This window comes from Hibiscus syriacus, unplaced genomic scaffold, assembly GCF_006381635.1.
Source record: "Hibiscus syriacus cultivar Baekdansim isolate YM2019G1 unplaced genomic scaffold, ASM638163v2 tig00110279_pilon, whole genome shotgun sequence".
Lineage (NCBI taxonomy): Eukaryota > Viridiplantae > Streptophyta > Magnoliopsida > Malvales > Malvaceae > Hibiscus > Hibiscus syriacus.
This window is the reverse complement of record NW_024062659.1, coordinates 146,734-160,492: the sequence shown is the minus strand read 5'-3', so window position 1 is coordinate 160,492 and position 13,759 is coordinate 146,734. Positions and strand designations below refer to the sequence as shown.

The 13,759-nt window shown below is 37.3% G+C and overlaps 2 protein-coding genes and 1 pseudogene across 5 annotated transcripts; 2 read left to right on the top strand and 1 right to left on the bottom strand.

Annotated features, from left to right (window-relative positions):
* Window positions 1–262: 262 nt before the first annotated feature.
* On the top strand, window positions 263–4,520 carry LOC120115841 (cyclin-dependent kinase G-2-like). Of its 4 annotated transcripts, none has more exons than XM_039136446.1 (7): window positions 263–1,252; window positions 1,343–2,431; window positions 3,059–3,194; window positions 3,325–3,413; window positions 3,498–3,511; window positions 3,608–3,719; window positions 3,806–3,913. In XM_039136446.1, exons 1-6 carry the CDS (start codon window positions 711–713, stop codon window positions 3,688–3,690), a joined length of 1,953 nt encoding a protein of 650 aa, XP_038992377.1. In that variant the 5' UTR covers window positions 263–710; the 3' UTR covers window positions 3,691–3,719; window positions 3,806–3,913. The 4 variants fall into 4 exon arrangements, 3 of the variants coding, with proteins under 3 accessions (XP_038992377.1, XP_038992375.1, XP_038992376.1); XR_005515512.1 differs by lacking the exon at window positions 3,498–3,511 and adding exons at window positions 4,021–4,196; window positions 4,266–4,520 and having other exon boundaries at window positions 271–2,431; window positions 3,806–3,912; XM_039136445.1 differs by lacking the exon at window positions 3,498–3,511 and adding an exon at window positions 4,021–4,259 and having other exon boundaries at window positions 273–1,252; window positions 3,806–3,912.
* Window positions 4,521–5,860: 1,340 nt separating this feature from the next.
* On the bottom strand, window positions 5,861–10,274 carry LOC120115961 (annotated as a pseudogene).
* A 1,957-nt stretch (window positions 10,275–12,231) lies between these two features.
* On the top strand, window positions 12,232–12,588 carry LOC120115960 (disease resistance protein RPM1-like). Its single transcript, XM_039136563.1, has one exon. The coding sequence runs from the start codon at window positions 12,232–12,234 to the stop codon at window positions 12,586–12,588; it is 357 nt and encodes a 118-aa protein (XP_038992494.1).
* The last annotated feature ends 1,171 nt before the right edge of the window (window positions 12,589–13,759 follow it).

Sequence of the window (13,759 nt, the reverse complement as noted above, 5' to 3'; positions counted from 1 at the left end):
TTTTGTAACTTTTAATAATTGAAGGACTTGATTAAATAATATTCTATAGTTGGGGGACCATTTGTGTACTCTACCCTAAATATTTATAATCTATTTGAATGTTACAACTAAGTTCAGTGATCTATAATGCAATTCACCTAAAATTTTAAATTTGCAATTAATTAATTAATAATAATTTAAGGAATTTTGTTTGCCTCCAACTAAAAAAAAAACACAGTTTTCTCGCCTTGGCTTTCTCGAGATTTCGAAAATCGAAAGCTCCGCACCCACCCCTCCAGCGAACCGGCGATCGCCGATTTTCGCCCTTTGCGTCCATGTTTTTCCTCACCGGTATGCCATAGATACTCTCAATTCTCTTTTCTCTCTCAATTTGGTTGAGAGAATTGGGGAAAATCGATGCATCGTTGAAAAATTTGACCTTCTAGGGTTTATCCTTTTCGTCTTTTCTTTTATTTTCCATTGTAATCTGTTCATTTTCGAGTTATTCAGCTCGAAAATCGAGGATCTGACACTTTTCTTTGGTTCGGATCTTTTGATTGCTTGTTATTAGATGATTTCGTATTGATTAACTACCCTGGATTTCGGGTTTCGCTTTTCCTTGGAATTGGGGGCGTGCTTCTTGTTTTCGAGGCTTTAGGGTTTATAAGTAACCGATTCAGAAGGAATTTCTTGAATTGGAAATTGGGTTTCCGACTATTTGAGGTTTACTCATGGCTGCTGGGAGGAATGGGGGTTATCATGATAATGGGTTTAGGAACAGGGATTCTGAATTTGAGGTGATGAGGCGAGAATTTGGTAATTCTAAAGATTATGAGTCATCTAGGAATGATAGCCGTAATGACGAAAGGGTTCGAGCACAGGAAGCAAGAGATAGAGTTAGGGTAAGACAAAAGGATATTAAGGAGAGGGAAGCTGTAAATGGTGGCTATCGGCCCTCTTCGAGTAGAAGCGATTCTGGTGGCTCTGGTGACACTGGTGGTGGAGGTAGTCGTGGACCCAGGCGGTGTGGGTTTTCTCTTAGAGTAGTAGATAAGGAGCCGGGTGAGTTGTCTAGTGAAAGCGGATCTGAAGATGCCATGGAGTCTGAGTCAGTGGTTAAAAATAGTGAAGTTGTGAAAGCAATGGATAATGGGGCTCAGTCTCTTGTGGGAAAGAAAAGGAGGTTTTCACCTATAGTATGGGATATAGATGACAAGGAATTAAGCAGTGCATCAAAAAGTAGGAAGTCATCAGCAGTCATAGCCTTTCCTCCACCAACAGTGCCTAAAGCTCTTATCAGTTCACCTAACAATATATCTAGTGGGACCGTACCGACTTCTCCTGTTACAGAAAGCAAAAACCATAAATCACAATCTCCTTCGCCAGTTGCTGCTGAAATTGCTGGATACTCTGCTTTGGAGTCTTCATTCGATTTGGATTTGACCCCACCAAAAGAGCAGGTTAACAATCAATTTGCTGGGCATCTAGAAGATGAAGATTATGTACTGACCCGCCATATATCTTCCTCTAGATGGGCATCTGGTGGTAGTTCTTCTAGTGATGAGGGTGAAATTTTAGAAGATGAGAAAATGCATAAAACGAAGAAGTTGCCTCTTTCAGAATCTGCTCATGAAAGATCTCGAAATAAGTCAACAACACCAGAGCTTGGGGAGCTTAACAGGGAAGGTCCTGTGGGAATTAGAGCCAGATCATCTGAATCTGATGAACGAGCTGCCCGTTCCAGGTCTGGAAGTGGGGATGATTACCCAGGTAACTATTCAGAGAAGGATGACTACATGGAGATTGACGTTGAACATGATAAAAATGACAATAGTGTTAGGGAGTCTGATACAGATTCTGAGAATGAAAATGATTCACCTGGAACACCAGAACCTACACTTCATCCTTTAAGAAGTGTAAACATGCTTCAGGGATGTAGGAGTGTAGATGAATTTGAGAGACTAAATAAGATAGATGAAGGTACATATGGTGTCGTGTATAGAGCTAGGGACAAGAAGACGGGGGAAATTGTGGCATTGAAGAAGGTAAAGATGGAGAAAGAAAGAGAAGGTTTTCCTCTGACCTCTTTGAGGGAAATAAACATTCTTCTTTCATTTCATCACCCATCGGTTGTAGATGTTAAAGAAGTAGTTGTAGGCAGTAGCCTTGATAGTATCTTTATGGTGATGGAATACATGGAACATGATCTGAAAGGGCTGATGGAAACAATAAAACAACCATTCAGCCAAAGTGAGGTTAAATGCTTGATGCTGCAGCTACTGGAGGGCGTCAAGTATCTCCATGATAACTGGGTTCTCCATCGTGATTTGAAGACATCTAATCTGCTTTTAAATAACCAAGGTGAATTGAAGATTTGTGATTTTGGATTGGCTCGTCAGTATGGAATCCCATTAAAACCATATACGCATTTGGTTGTTACTCTTTGGTATAGGTGAGATATGCATGTCATTGATCACTTTCCAAAATGTGTTAATCCTCATATTTGTTGAAATAAATTATGACTTTTTTTCTTTTCTTTTCATCGTTATAAATTATAATTTCATAAGGTGTTTGTGATTGGGTGTATGGAAAATAATTCTGAAATGTGAATTTGGGCATGCAAGTGTTGAATGTTGATTATTGAAAGAAACATCCCCCATTTTTTCTATTGTTATCTGTTTAAATGCTGAATAGTAAAACTTCTTAAGTCTTGATGTAACAGTTCCTTGGAGAAAGCTTTGAGAAAAGTACAAACTTGACTTGATGAGATGTTATTTGGACTTCCCTTGTTGTGAACTTATTTAAACTTAAACCCTATTTTTACTGTTTATATACTTTTAAGATTTAACCTTTTGTTTTTGCACTGTTAATGTCTTAAAGTTTATTGAATTATTACTTGTACTTCTCTCTTTGTGGTTGGTTATAAGTATGAGCCCCGTATGCATTAGAGTGATAGCTGGTTTTAACATTTGTAAAGTTTTGCTTTTGCGCTGTTAGTTTGTCTTAAGTTTGGTTGATTAATTATGTGAGCATTTATATTCTAGTAGTCAGATCTTCTATATTTTGGTTTGTTTTGCAGGGCACCAGAACTTCTTTTGGGAGCCAGACAATATTCCACCGCAATTGACATGTGGTCTCTGGGTTGTATCATGGCTGAACTACTATCGAAAGAAGCACTTTTCAGTGGGAAAACTGAATTTGATCAACTTGACAAGGTGAATTATAAAGTAGTTGGTCTTACTTTTTATTAATCATTACCATCTGGATGTACTATTTCTGGAATAGCTTGAATCTGCACATGGTGGTTAATGGTCTTGGATTTGTTTCATGGGTTACTAATTGCAGATTTTCAGAACACTTGGCACACCAAATGAGACAATATGGCCTGGTTTTTCAAAGTTGCCTGGTGTCAAGGTCAACTTTGTCAAGCATCAGTAAGTATTAACTCTATATAATTTGATTTTAGATTCTTTTGAGTGTAATATTCACATTGTCTTATTTTCCCACTGTTTTCCCAGGCTTCCAGCTTTGGGTGATTCTGTTCTGGCTTTCTGGCCTCCATTGGTGACAGTTCAGTAACAAAGCAATAATTTGTTGTTGCATTAATGACTGGTATGTTTCCTTTCAGGTATAATCTATTGCGCAAAAAGTTCCCAGCCACATCATTTACTGGTACACCTGTTCTCTCTGATGCTGGATTTGACTTGCTGAATAAACTTCTTACTTATGATCCTGAGAAGGTAACTTGGCTTGTTTATTTATTTGAGTTACCTTGTCATTATTTCTTTTTTGTATGATTGATTGAGCCTTCTGATATCATCTTCAGCGTATAACAGCTGAAGATGCTCTTAACCATGAGTGGTTTCGTGAAGTTCCCCTTCCCAAGACTAAAGCTTTCATGCCCACTTTCCCTGCCCGACATGCTCAAGACAGGTATTGAACAACAGAAACAAAAAGTCATCATGACTGCTGTTTTTGTTTTTGTAATTTGGGTTTTATTTATTGTTAAATTTTTAAATGATGTCTTTTGCATCGTGTTAGGCGAATGAGAAGAGTGCTAAAGAGTCCAGATCCTTTGCAAGAGCAACGTAAGAAGGAGTGGCAACAAGGGGAATTGGGTACTGGTGGTTTGTTTGGCTAAGAAAGTTCATTCATCAGTGCCATTTGATCTTCATGTTTTAGATTTTTCACATTATTGTTGGAGGGACATTATTGAGGTGAGAGATGCATTCAACGGAGGTTGCAAACTTTATTTTCAGAAGATCATTCTTGCTGTTTTTTAGCAAGCACTGATGATGATTTGGATGGAGATATTGTTTGCCTCTACCTGCGAGCCAGATGTTTTGCAGGTTAATTTGATTTCCAGCTTTGTTCATCATATGAAAATGCATACGAATCTGCATTGCAAGGTGTAGCATATTAGCCTCTTTTTCGTTTAGAAATCAGTTTCAGCTGAGACTTGTGTAACATATTTTGTTGGAACAATGATGTAAACCTTCTTTTTATAGCTGGTTTTGAATACTAAAAATATGACTTCTTCCTACTGTCAGTTCATCTTTTTTAATATTCACATTGTGTTTGCAAGAGATGGTTGGTGTGGAGAGGGAGGACATTCTTTGCCTTTCATTGATGAAGAAATTGACAGTAACCATTATACATCAAAAGTAATTTATTAATCATCTATGGAATGTTTTATGAGCTTAGCAAAATATTGTCCATCTATGAGGGATTGCCTTTGCTGTATGAAAATTGCAGTGCCAACTGGGTTTGTTTCTTAATCTAATGGGATTATTATTTTTATGGGGTTTTAGTACAGTATTTTCTTGTGCTGTGAAGAAGCTTTTAAGAGTCGAGATGTTGCAAATATTTCTCTTCCCTGTAAAGATGTGTTCAAGATTTGTTATTTTATCTTATGCCCTCTTTTATCTGGTCTGGCCAAATGGTGGGCTTGCACTTGACAGATTATTGATTCAAATTTTGTCTGTATGCTTAACACGCCCTTTACGTTTTATGGGAAAAAGTATATTTTGATATATTTCACTTATGGACTAGGCGATCCAAGTTATAATTAGGTCTGGAATCCTTTTATGGCATATCTGTGAATGTAACTTCAGTGTCAAAGCAAGCCTGTTACTTTGTCAATTAGTTGAAGTACTATTTTGTAACTTTTAATAGTAGAGGGACTAAAGCGGTACCCTATAGTAGGAAGACCTTTTGTGTACTTTACCCATTAAACTACTTCAACCAGGGTCTCATGCGTAGATGATCCAAGTTTGCATATTCTGGATTTTATCTAACTTCCAATTAGTTGTCCCTTCAGGCTGAGTAGAGGTACCGTGCAAACTTTGGTCTATTACAATTTCTTAGATTTCCTATCAGTACTGAAACTTAGGATTTAATCAGTTTACTTTAGTTTGATCGGTCCGTTTATGATGTTATTAGCAGAGGTCTAAATTGATAACCATGTTAGTTGCTGTTGTCAAAGTGAACATAAATTGCGCTAAAGTTGAGGGATTAAATCTCAAAGTTGAAGATGGTTGAGGGCTGAAACTATAACTAGACATTTCCCCAACCTTACGGAATAGCTAGGATAGGGTTGTCTTACATACGTTATCCTCTCCCCTTATGTTCATTGATCATCGAGTTAATTGCACCAAATGTTCCCAAACTATGTCTAGATTTTGAATCGGTTCTCGAATTTCAAAATATTCTAATTGAGTCGTTAAATTATTAGTAACGTTTTAATCAAGTTTACTTGAGCATTAGGTGTAATGTTTAAAACTTAATTGAAGTCTGTCGATTTAAACTCCGTTTAATAGCCGGACTAATTGAACGGAAAAACTCCATTGAAATGATGGTTTTGACAGTTTTAGAGCGTTATCTAGAAGAGGAAATAGTTCCGGGAGAGGGGAATATTGTCTTTGGATCACAAGTGAGAACCTTGCCGTCGGCCATCACGACATTAGTTTCGGGATCCACCTGAACATGAGGGAGAGCATCATTGAGCTTCATGTCAAGCTTGGTTAGACCTCTGGTATTGCGGACAGCTTCCACTCTCTTCCATACAACTTACGGCTTATATTGTAATAGAGAAACCCTAAAACTGAAGTCAACTGCAATTTTTGGTCTGGTTTCCAATCGGGTTTTAGGGTTTGGATAATGACCCAAAAATGTTTGGTTTGATTTGATCTTGTCCGAAACCATTTTAGTTATTTATGGCATTGACATCGATTTTTTTTAAAAAATGAGAATGCTGCTACATGTTAATCATAAGCTTTTTCCAAAACCAAACCGAAGCATTATTGATTTATCATACACTTGTCTGTATACGTACATATGTAGTGGTAGGATCTCATAAATTAAATTCATTTAGTCAAACAATTGAATTTTATACGATGTAATTAAATGCTAACCCATGTATATGTGTACTACCACTACATATTCATGTATACACGTGTATCTAACGTTGATAAAACAACAATAGTTCGGTTTGGTTTAGTATACACTTGCACGATGTAAAATTAAAAAAAAATTATACGTATTTTGAATTTATTTAATCAAACGATCCAGAAAATGCGCAAAATTTTTAAATTTTATATTGTATAAGTGAATGTTGATATATATATATATATATATATATATACAGTAAAACCTACTTAGACGGGTCGTTGGATGAATCTAACTAGATAGACGACCAAGAATAAAACTGTGCATTATTATTATCTTTTTTCTTTCGTAATTTTCATGAAAAAAATAACTATTTGAATTCATCCAAAAATTATATATATGGCACATGATTCATTTACACCCGGTGTAAAAATAAGAGTTTTATACCTTTTTAGGATCATTGGATGAGAAATCAAAGGTTGAGATTAACATTAGTAAAAAAATGAGATATTTATCGAAAAAATAATGAATAAATCTCAGCATTTGATTTCGTTCAATCTACATGTCTTAAAAAAGCGTAAAACTCCTAATTCTGTTATCCTCGTATACATATCCATATATGTATATATATATAAATAATAGAAAGCGAGAGAGATTCATACCTTGCTTACAAAAGCGATGGAGTTGGCACTTGCAGCCTTGTCGAATGTTCCAAACATTGGTCTTGACAACACCTGTGACAACTCATCTTTAATAAAAGTGCTTAACTAGGTTTCTTCGATTCATCTCTTAACATTCTCGAGAAAATTTTTCATGTATTTGAAGAGTCATATCTTCGAGTTCATGTCTAGGTATGAATCCACAACAAACATTGGCCACAACTAATACAATAAAAAACATAAAGAATCGGAGCATATGAAGTTTTACCGGTTCGGGTGTTGGGATGCTTGCATTAGCATCTCCCATGTTAGCCCAAGCAATAATACCGCCTTTGATTACCATTTCAGGTTTTACCCCAAAGAAGGCCTGTTTCCATAAAACAAGATCAGCCAACTTCCCCACCTGAAAGATGAAACTCATATATTAGCCAATGAAGTCATCATCTATAGAGCTGAACATTTTCAACATATGTACAAAGAAAATGATATACCTCGACCGAACCGACGAATTCTGCAATGCCATTAGCAATGGCTGGATTTATGGTGTATTTTGCGATGTACCGTCTGATTTTAAGGTTGGAAGAAGTTTCTTCGTTGTTAAGAGGACCCCTTTGTGATTTCATCTTGTCCTCTGTTTGCCAAGTTCTGCTTGTCACCTGGAAACAAAGAAAGAATTTGAACTTGTTCCTCATTTCGATCTTGGAATTTCCAGAGTTGTCTCTTATAAGCACATGCAAAATGAGAAACAAACCTCGCCGATGCCACCCATAGCCTGCGAATCGGAAGATATGATGCTGATTGCCCCATGTCGTGCAATATGTCTTCGGCGGCAATGGTTTCCGCCCTGATCCTTGATTCCGCAAACGCTACATCTTCAGGAATATCCTTGTTGAGGTGATGGCAAACCATCTGCAAAGATAGGAAAGGATGAGAATCGAAAAACTTGGGGAAAAAATCGAGCATGCTGACATTTATCCAAGTTCAAGACTTCAAGTAATGTCACTGCTATCTTCTCATACCAGCATGTCAAGATGTTCATCTACTGTATAGGAAGTTTAAGGACGCGTCGGGTTTGTTTACAAGGGGAGGACATTTTCAACGCCGCATACTTTGATGATACGAGTACATGTATGTACCATACATGTGTTATGTTATGCATGAATTAACAAGAAAAAAAAGGTTGAATATATTCTGCAAAAAACTTAATCTTACCTTCCCTGTGAACCCAAAATTTAAAGGGAAGTCATCAGTGGACTGCAGCATCATTTTCATTTGCGCCGGTTCCGGTGTGCAAGAAGTTGCGCGTGTTCCCTCCGCCGGTCCAGTCCCACCTTCGATTAATGTTGTGATGCCTACATTAAATATTTAATAAAGATACATGATTCTATAATTTATATTAATCCGAAGTATTTATGTAACATGGATGTTGTCCCTTTTATAACTCTCTTGCTCTTGCCTAAACCAAGCACGTAATGATATGTAAGGTTTGTGCATGTTACGTATTTCGGGAACATCTTTAGCTATGTATGCCTGAGAATGTAGCTTACCACTTGAAATAGCTTCATGAACCAACTGAGGGCATATGAAGTGCACATGACAGTTGATAGCCCCTGCAGTTACGATCGATCCTTCTCCAGCGATAACCTCAGTGACCTGTGAATCGATGGAATCAGCCATTAGTATAACTATAGTCGGACAATGCATTCATATGAAAAGAAACGTACACCGATGATCAAGTTCTGCGATGCTCCATCCATGGTATCCGGATTGCCCGCTTTCCCAAGTCCAACAATTACGCCATTTTTAATACCAATATCTGCCTTGAACATACCGGTGTAATCAACAATCACAGCATTTGTTATAACAGTATCTAAAGATTTATCGGGTGGATGCCCAGATGATTGTCCCATGCCATCTCTTATAACTTTTCCGCCACCGAATACGCATTCATCACCATATACAGCAAAATCCCGCTCTATTTCAGCATACAAATTCATATCGCCGAGCCGGATCTTATCACCGGTAGTAGGGCCATACATGTTAGCATATGCCTCAGAAGAAATCGTTGCGGTAAAATCAGAATCTTGTCCGGTCTCGCCTTCGCTGCAAAACAAGTCGAGGCATCAATGTTTTTGTATTTAAGTAGACGATGCTTGCTAATCAATATATTCTTTTGGTGAAATAAGATCGAAGTAAAACAAGATGACAATAAGTTTCTAGCTCAAGTTATAACCTAGCATTTGTGTCCTCCATATTCTCGTAACCTTCACTCCTTGTAATTTCCACCACTGTTTCGATATTGGCAATGTCGACAGGGCCATCAACAATTCCGTTTCCTCCTCTGATCACTCGGTTACCACCAATGCTGACAGGCACAACGGTTTTACTATCTCCGGGCTGGAAAAGGAAAACATCTTTCAGTCAAAGAATAGGTTCGGATTAGATCAAGTGCTGATCCTAAACCAACGAATATATCTACTAATGTAATAGAAACACTTAAACAACCCTCCTATATTAACAAAATGCTCTCTTCTAAATTCTTACAACACCGAGTGTGAGCGTTGTACATGGATATGTGGTATGTTCAACTTTTTTCCAAGATTTTAATGTACTTGGAAGATCATATCTCATACCCGTATCCAAATACATACTCGATATGTCTGTCACACATACACTTCCCAAGAAAGGGAAATCTGTACCTATGTTGTTCCAACTTTTCATTTTACTTGAACATACTAGTCTGAGACACATTCAGACTTGGTATAAGAGTATGAATCTCTGAATATATGGAAAAACACAAGTATTGAACATACCTGTGTCAACACATATACATAACCGACGCTCACAACATGATCAATGAATAACTCTTATGTGGCTTAACCAATGATCAAACAAAAAGCTTATCAACAGAGGAAGGCTAAAATGCTCGACCTCAAATCTTGTTGCTGTTCCCGGTGGTATATTTAGCCGCATGTCTAATGCTTTACTTCGATCGAAATCCAGGTGAGGGTTTACCTCGATAAAGTGATAATGGCTTCCTACCAGAAAAATTGTTGGTTAGCACAGAGATCTTTCAGTTCTTCCTTGGAAAAATTTAACAGAAGTGTATAGGTTAGTTATATGGCATGGTATTGGAGGTCAATTCTCTGTACCTATGTTACTAAGACCATTTTCATTAAGTGCCTGTGTCCGGCACATGTCAGATACATTTTCAGATATGGATATGGAGATAAGATCCTCCAAAGACATGGGAAAAACTTGGGAAAAATATGAACATACCCGCGTATAAGGCACATACTCGTATCATAAACTCACATACATAGCTATGTACACATAGATATAGTGGTACCAAAAGCTATGCTGTTGGCACCTAACATTCTTCTTGAAATGCTCATGTTCAACATATGGATGCAGAATTATGACCTCCAAGGATTCACTCGAAACACTTAGAAAAATCTAATCATACCCAGATCTAACACTGCTCATATCCTATTAATATAGAAAAATCTAATCATTATCCGTATCTAACACTCGCACTCAAATCCTAATGATATAGACTGAAACTGATGTGGAATTGATCAAACTCTAAACATGTCTGGCATATATTTGCTTAAAATATACATGTCTGGCACATATTTGAATATGACCCTCCAAATACCCTACAGATATATGGAATGAAACTTAGAAAAACATAGAACATACCCGTGTTAGACTCATATCAGCCTCTAACACTCACACTTGGATCAATAACATGTAAAATCACTTATATATTATGCATATATTCTTTGAGGAAGTGTGCATTTCCAAATATATATATGCATGGCCTACCAGGTAGAAAAGAACCATATAATGCAAGCTTCAGGTTTCCACTTTCGCTTGAGATCGGGTTGTGAATAGTGATTAACTTCGTCCCGTCAGGAAATGACCCTTCAAACTTGCATTGTTGATTTTAACAGAAAAAAAAGAGTTCACAATATGAGCCAAGAAAAATCTGTAACAATGGCACTTCGGGCGTCCATAACAACACTCATGTCCAACACATGAATGAGGGATATGGCCTCCAAATATATGAAAAATCCATGCCATTTATGATTATTTAAAACATAGTTACCTGAACAAAATCCAATAAATATGGCGCTGAGGAAAGAACTTGCCTCCTGTTTATACACTAATTAAAATTAACATTTGTTTCTACAAAATAATATATATATATCATGTGATCAAAGCAAAACATTGTCAATGCTTATGTTACTCAGATATTGATGTGAGCGTTGAATTCAGAAGACATCAAAGAAGCAGTCAAGGATGATATGCAGTCGGTCATGGGTAGGATTGACAAAAGTGGGGATGGGGTCTATGTACAAGCATCTACCCTCGGCTCTTTGGAAGCATTGCTGGAATTTCTGACAACTCCAGAAGTAAATATTCCTGTTAGTGGTATAGGCATAGGCCCTGTACACAAAAAAGACATAATGAAGGCCAGTGTCTAATTAATTGTTTAAGTTTGGTATCCTTGAAGGCATTTTAAGGGTACAGTTATTTATCAGCTTATTAAGTAAATGCTTTTCTAATTAATTGTTTAAGTTTGGTAGCTAATTCTGATTATAGCATAAACATTTTGGAAATTTTTGGATAAGTTCCTAAATCATCCCTTTAGTCTATACCCTTTGAGCTTGCATTCTACCTGGAGCGTTTACATAGGGAAGTAGTACTCAATCATTAGGTTCTAGCAAATACTTTGACACATCTCTTCACTCTAGCCCTTTGAATGTGTGTAAATTACCAGATACTGGTAATATGTTTTCTAATGTGTGTATTAGGCATGACTCAAAACTGATAATTCAGGTAATGAAACGGATCAAAACTGATAATTTAGGTATTAAATGCATTAAGTTTTTAACGGTGAGATATTAAACTAAAACAAAACTTAAATGTTAGGTATATTTTAAAAAATTAAAAGTTTAGGTATTAAAATGGATTAAAATTGATAGTTTATGTACTAAATGTGTAATTTACCTAAAATTAAATCACTGGTTTGGCCCTATAATTCCATCCAACATTTGGTTGCTAAGCAACTTGCATGTTTTGACCTTTGTGGAAGAAAGTGGCGATTTCATCAAACAACTCAGTAAAATGGTACAATTGAGAGGGCTTCACGTTGCCAATGTTAAGGAAAAGAGGAAATTTGTGCTTTGCCATTGCAAAAATGATACACCTTCGAGACTTGGTGGTTAAATCATGTAATAGAGATGAGCAAGCGAAGATGGAAGCTCTTGGATCTGCTCCCCCTGACCTTCAGAAACTTGGACTAATCGGGAAACTGGACAAAGTACCGCACTGGTTTAACTCGCTCGACAGCCTCAGGCGATTGTCTCTACGCGGGTCTAGATTGAGGGATGATTTTCTTCCTCACGTCCAAGCATTGCCTAATCTTTTACAACTCCAACAACTAAATGCATATGAGGGAGAGAGATTAGACTTCCTTGAAGGATTCCAAAAGCTCAAGATTTTAAAAATTGCAGCTTGCCCTCGTTTGAAAGAAGTTGTGATCACAAAGGAGTGATGCCTGCTCTTCAGCAGCTGTTTAGCATTGATTGAGAAGATTTCACGACACTGCCGCATGACTGGGAAAGTCTACCTGATCTAAATGAAGTTCGTTTGGGTCACGTTTCGCCCGGTCTTCTTCAGAAAACATGGACATCAAAAAGGATGGATCAGCGAACAATCGTAGGCATCAAGTTAATTAGACAAGAAGGCAATGAAGCAATATTCAATATAGCGAGTTGGCTCGAATGATTCCTGCAAAACAAGACGATTCCTTCCCGTCGTAAGTAGCACTATATTCCATAGCCCAGGACGTATTCATTCGTTCATTTACTCTGTCTAACTGCCTAAAAAATGTACTCTTATTAGGTTATGGTGATTCAGTGATCTTCGTTGAAGCAATCGACACAAACAATACGGCGACATCCGATTGGATTTTTATTCAAGAAGCTTTGAACAATTATGTTTGTTGTTGTTGCAGGAAAAGGCCAGGGCTTATGGTTTATGTTCTCAAGAATCATTGTTTGTTTTTGTGTTCTGTTCATTCTGTAACATCTTTCTATATATGTTGTTATTGGTTTCTTGGTTTGTACAATATATATTAGCTACTTTCATGCACATCATCTGATATATAAATTTGCCACCATCGATTACCATGTTCTTGGTTTGTGTAACATCATTTCCTATGATCATTTCCACTGTCATAAACAGTTGTTGGGCTCGACCCTTACACTCGAAAAACAAAATTCCTTCAATGATTTATTCGACAGGCTGCCATGTTCAATCATTTGGGGATCAAACAAATCATTCTCTGCAACTTTTTCTATCCATTGGTCATCAGCATTCAATGGCAGAAATCTTCAACACCGCTCTTGCTCTCGAGGCACTCTCCGTTGGGATACCCCTCAACATGTTTTTTCAGTTCGTCTGCCGTACATTGCTGTTGATCAACCCAGATTCTAAATGGTGATCATTTTTACTTTTGGACCATGATATCAAGAACTCAGCCACCAGCTTCGGAAACAAGGAGCATTGTCTTCCAGTAGTTTCCCAGGCTTATCATATTCTGCAACTTGCCCTGACATCAAGCAATAAATTTGTCTCAATCAGCCAAAACCAAATGCGTATTGGACACAGTCGAGTTCGAGTAACATAAGTTTCAATTGCCCTGTGTCGTAACCGGTTTTCGT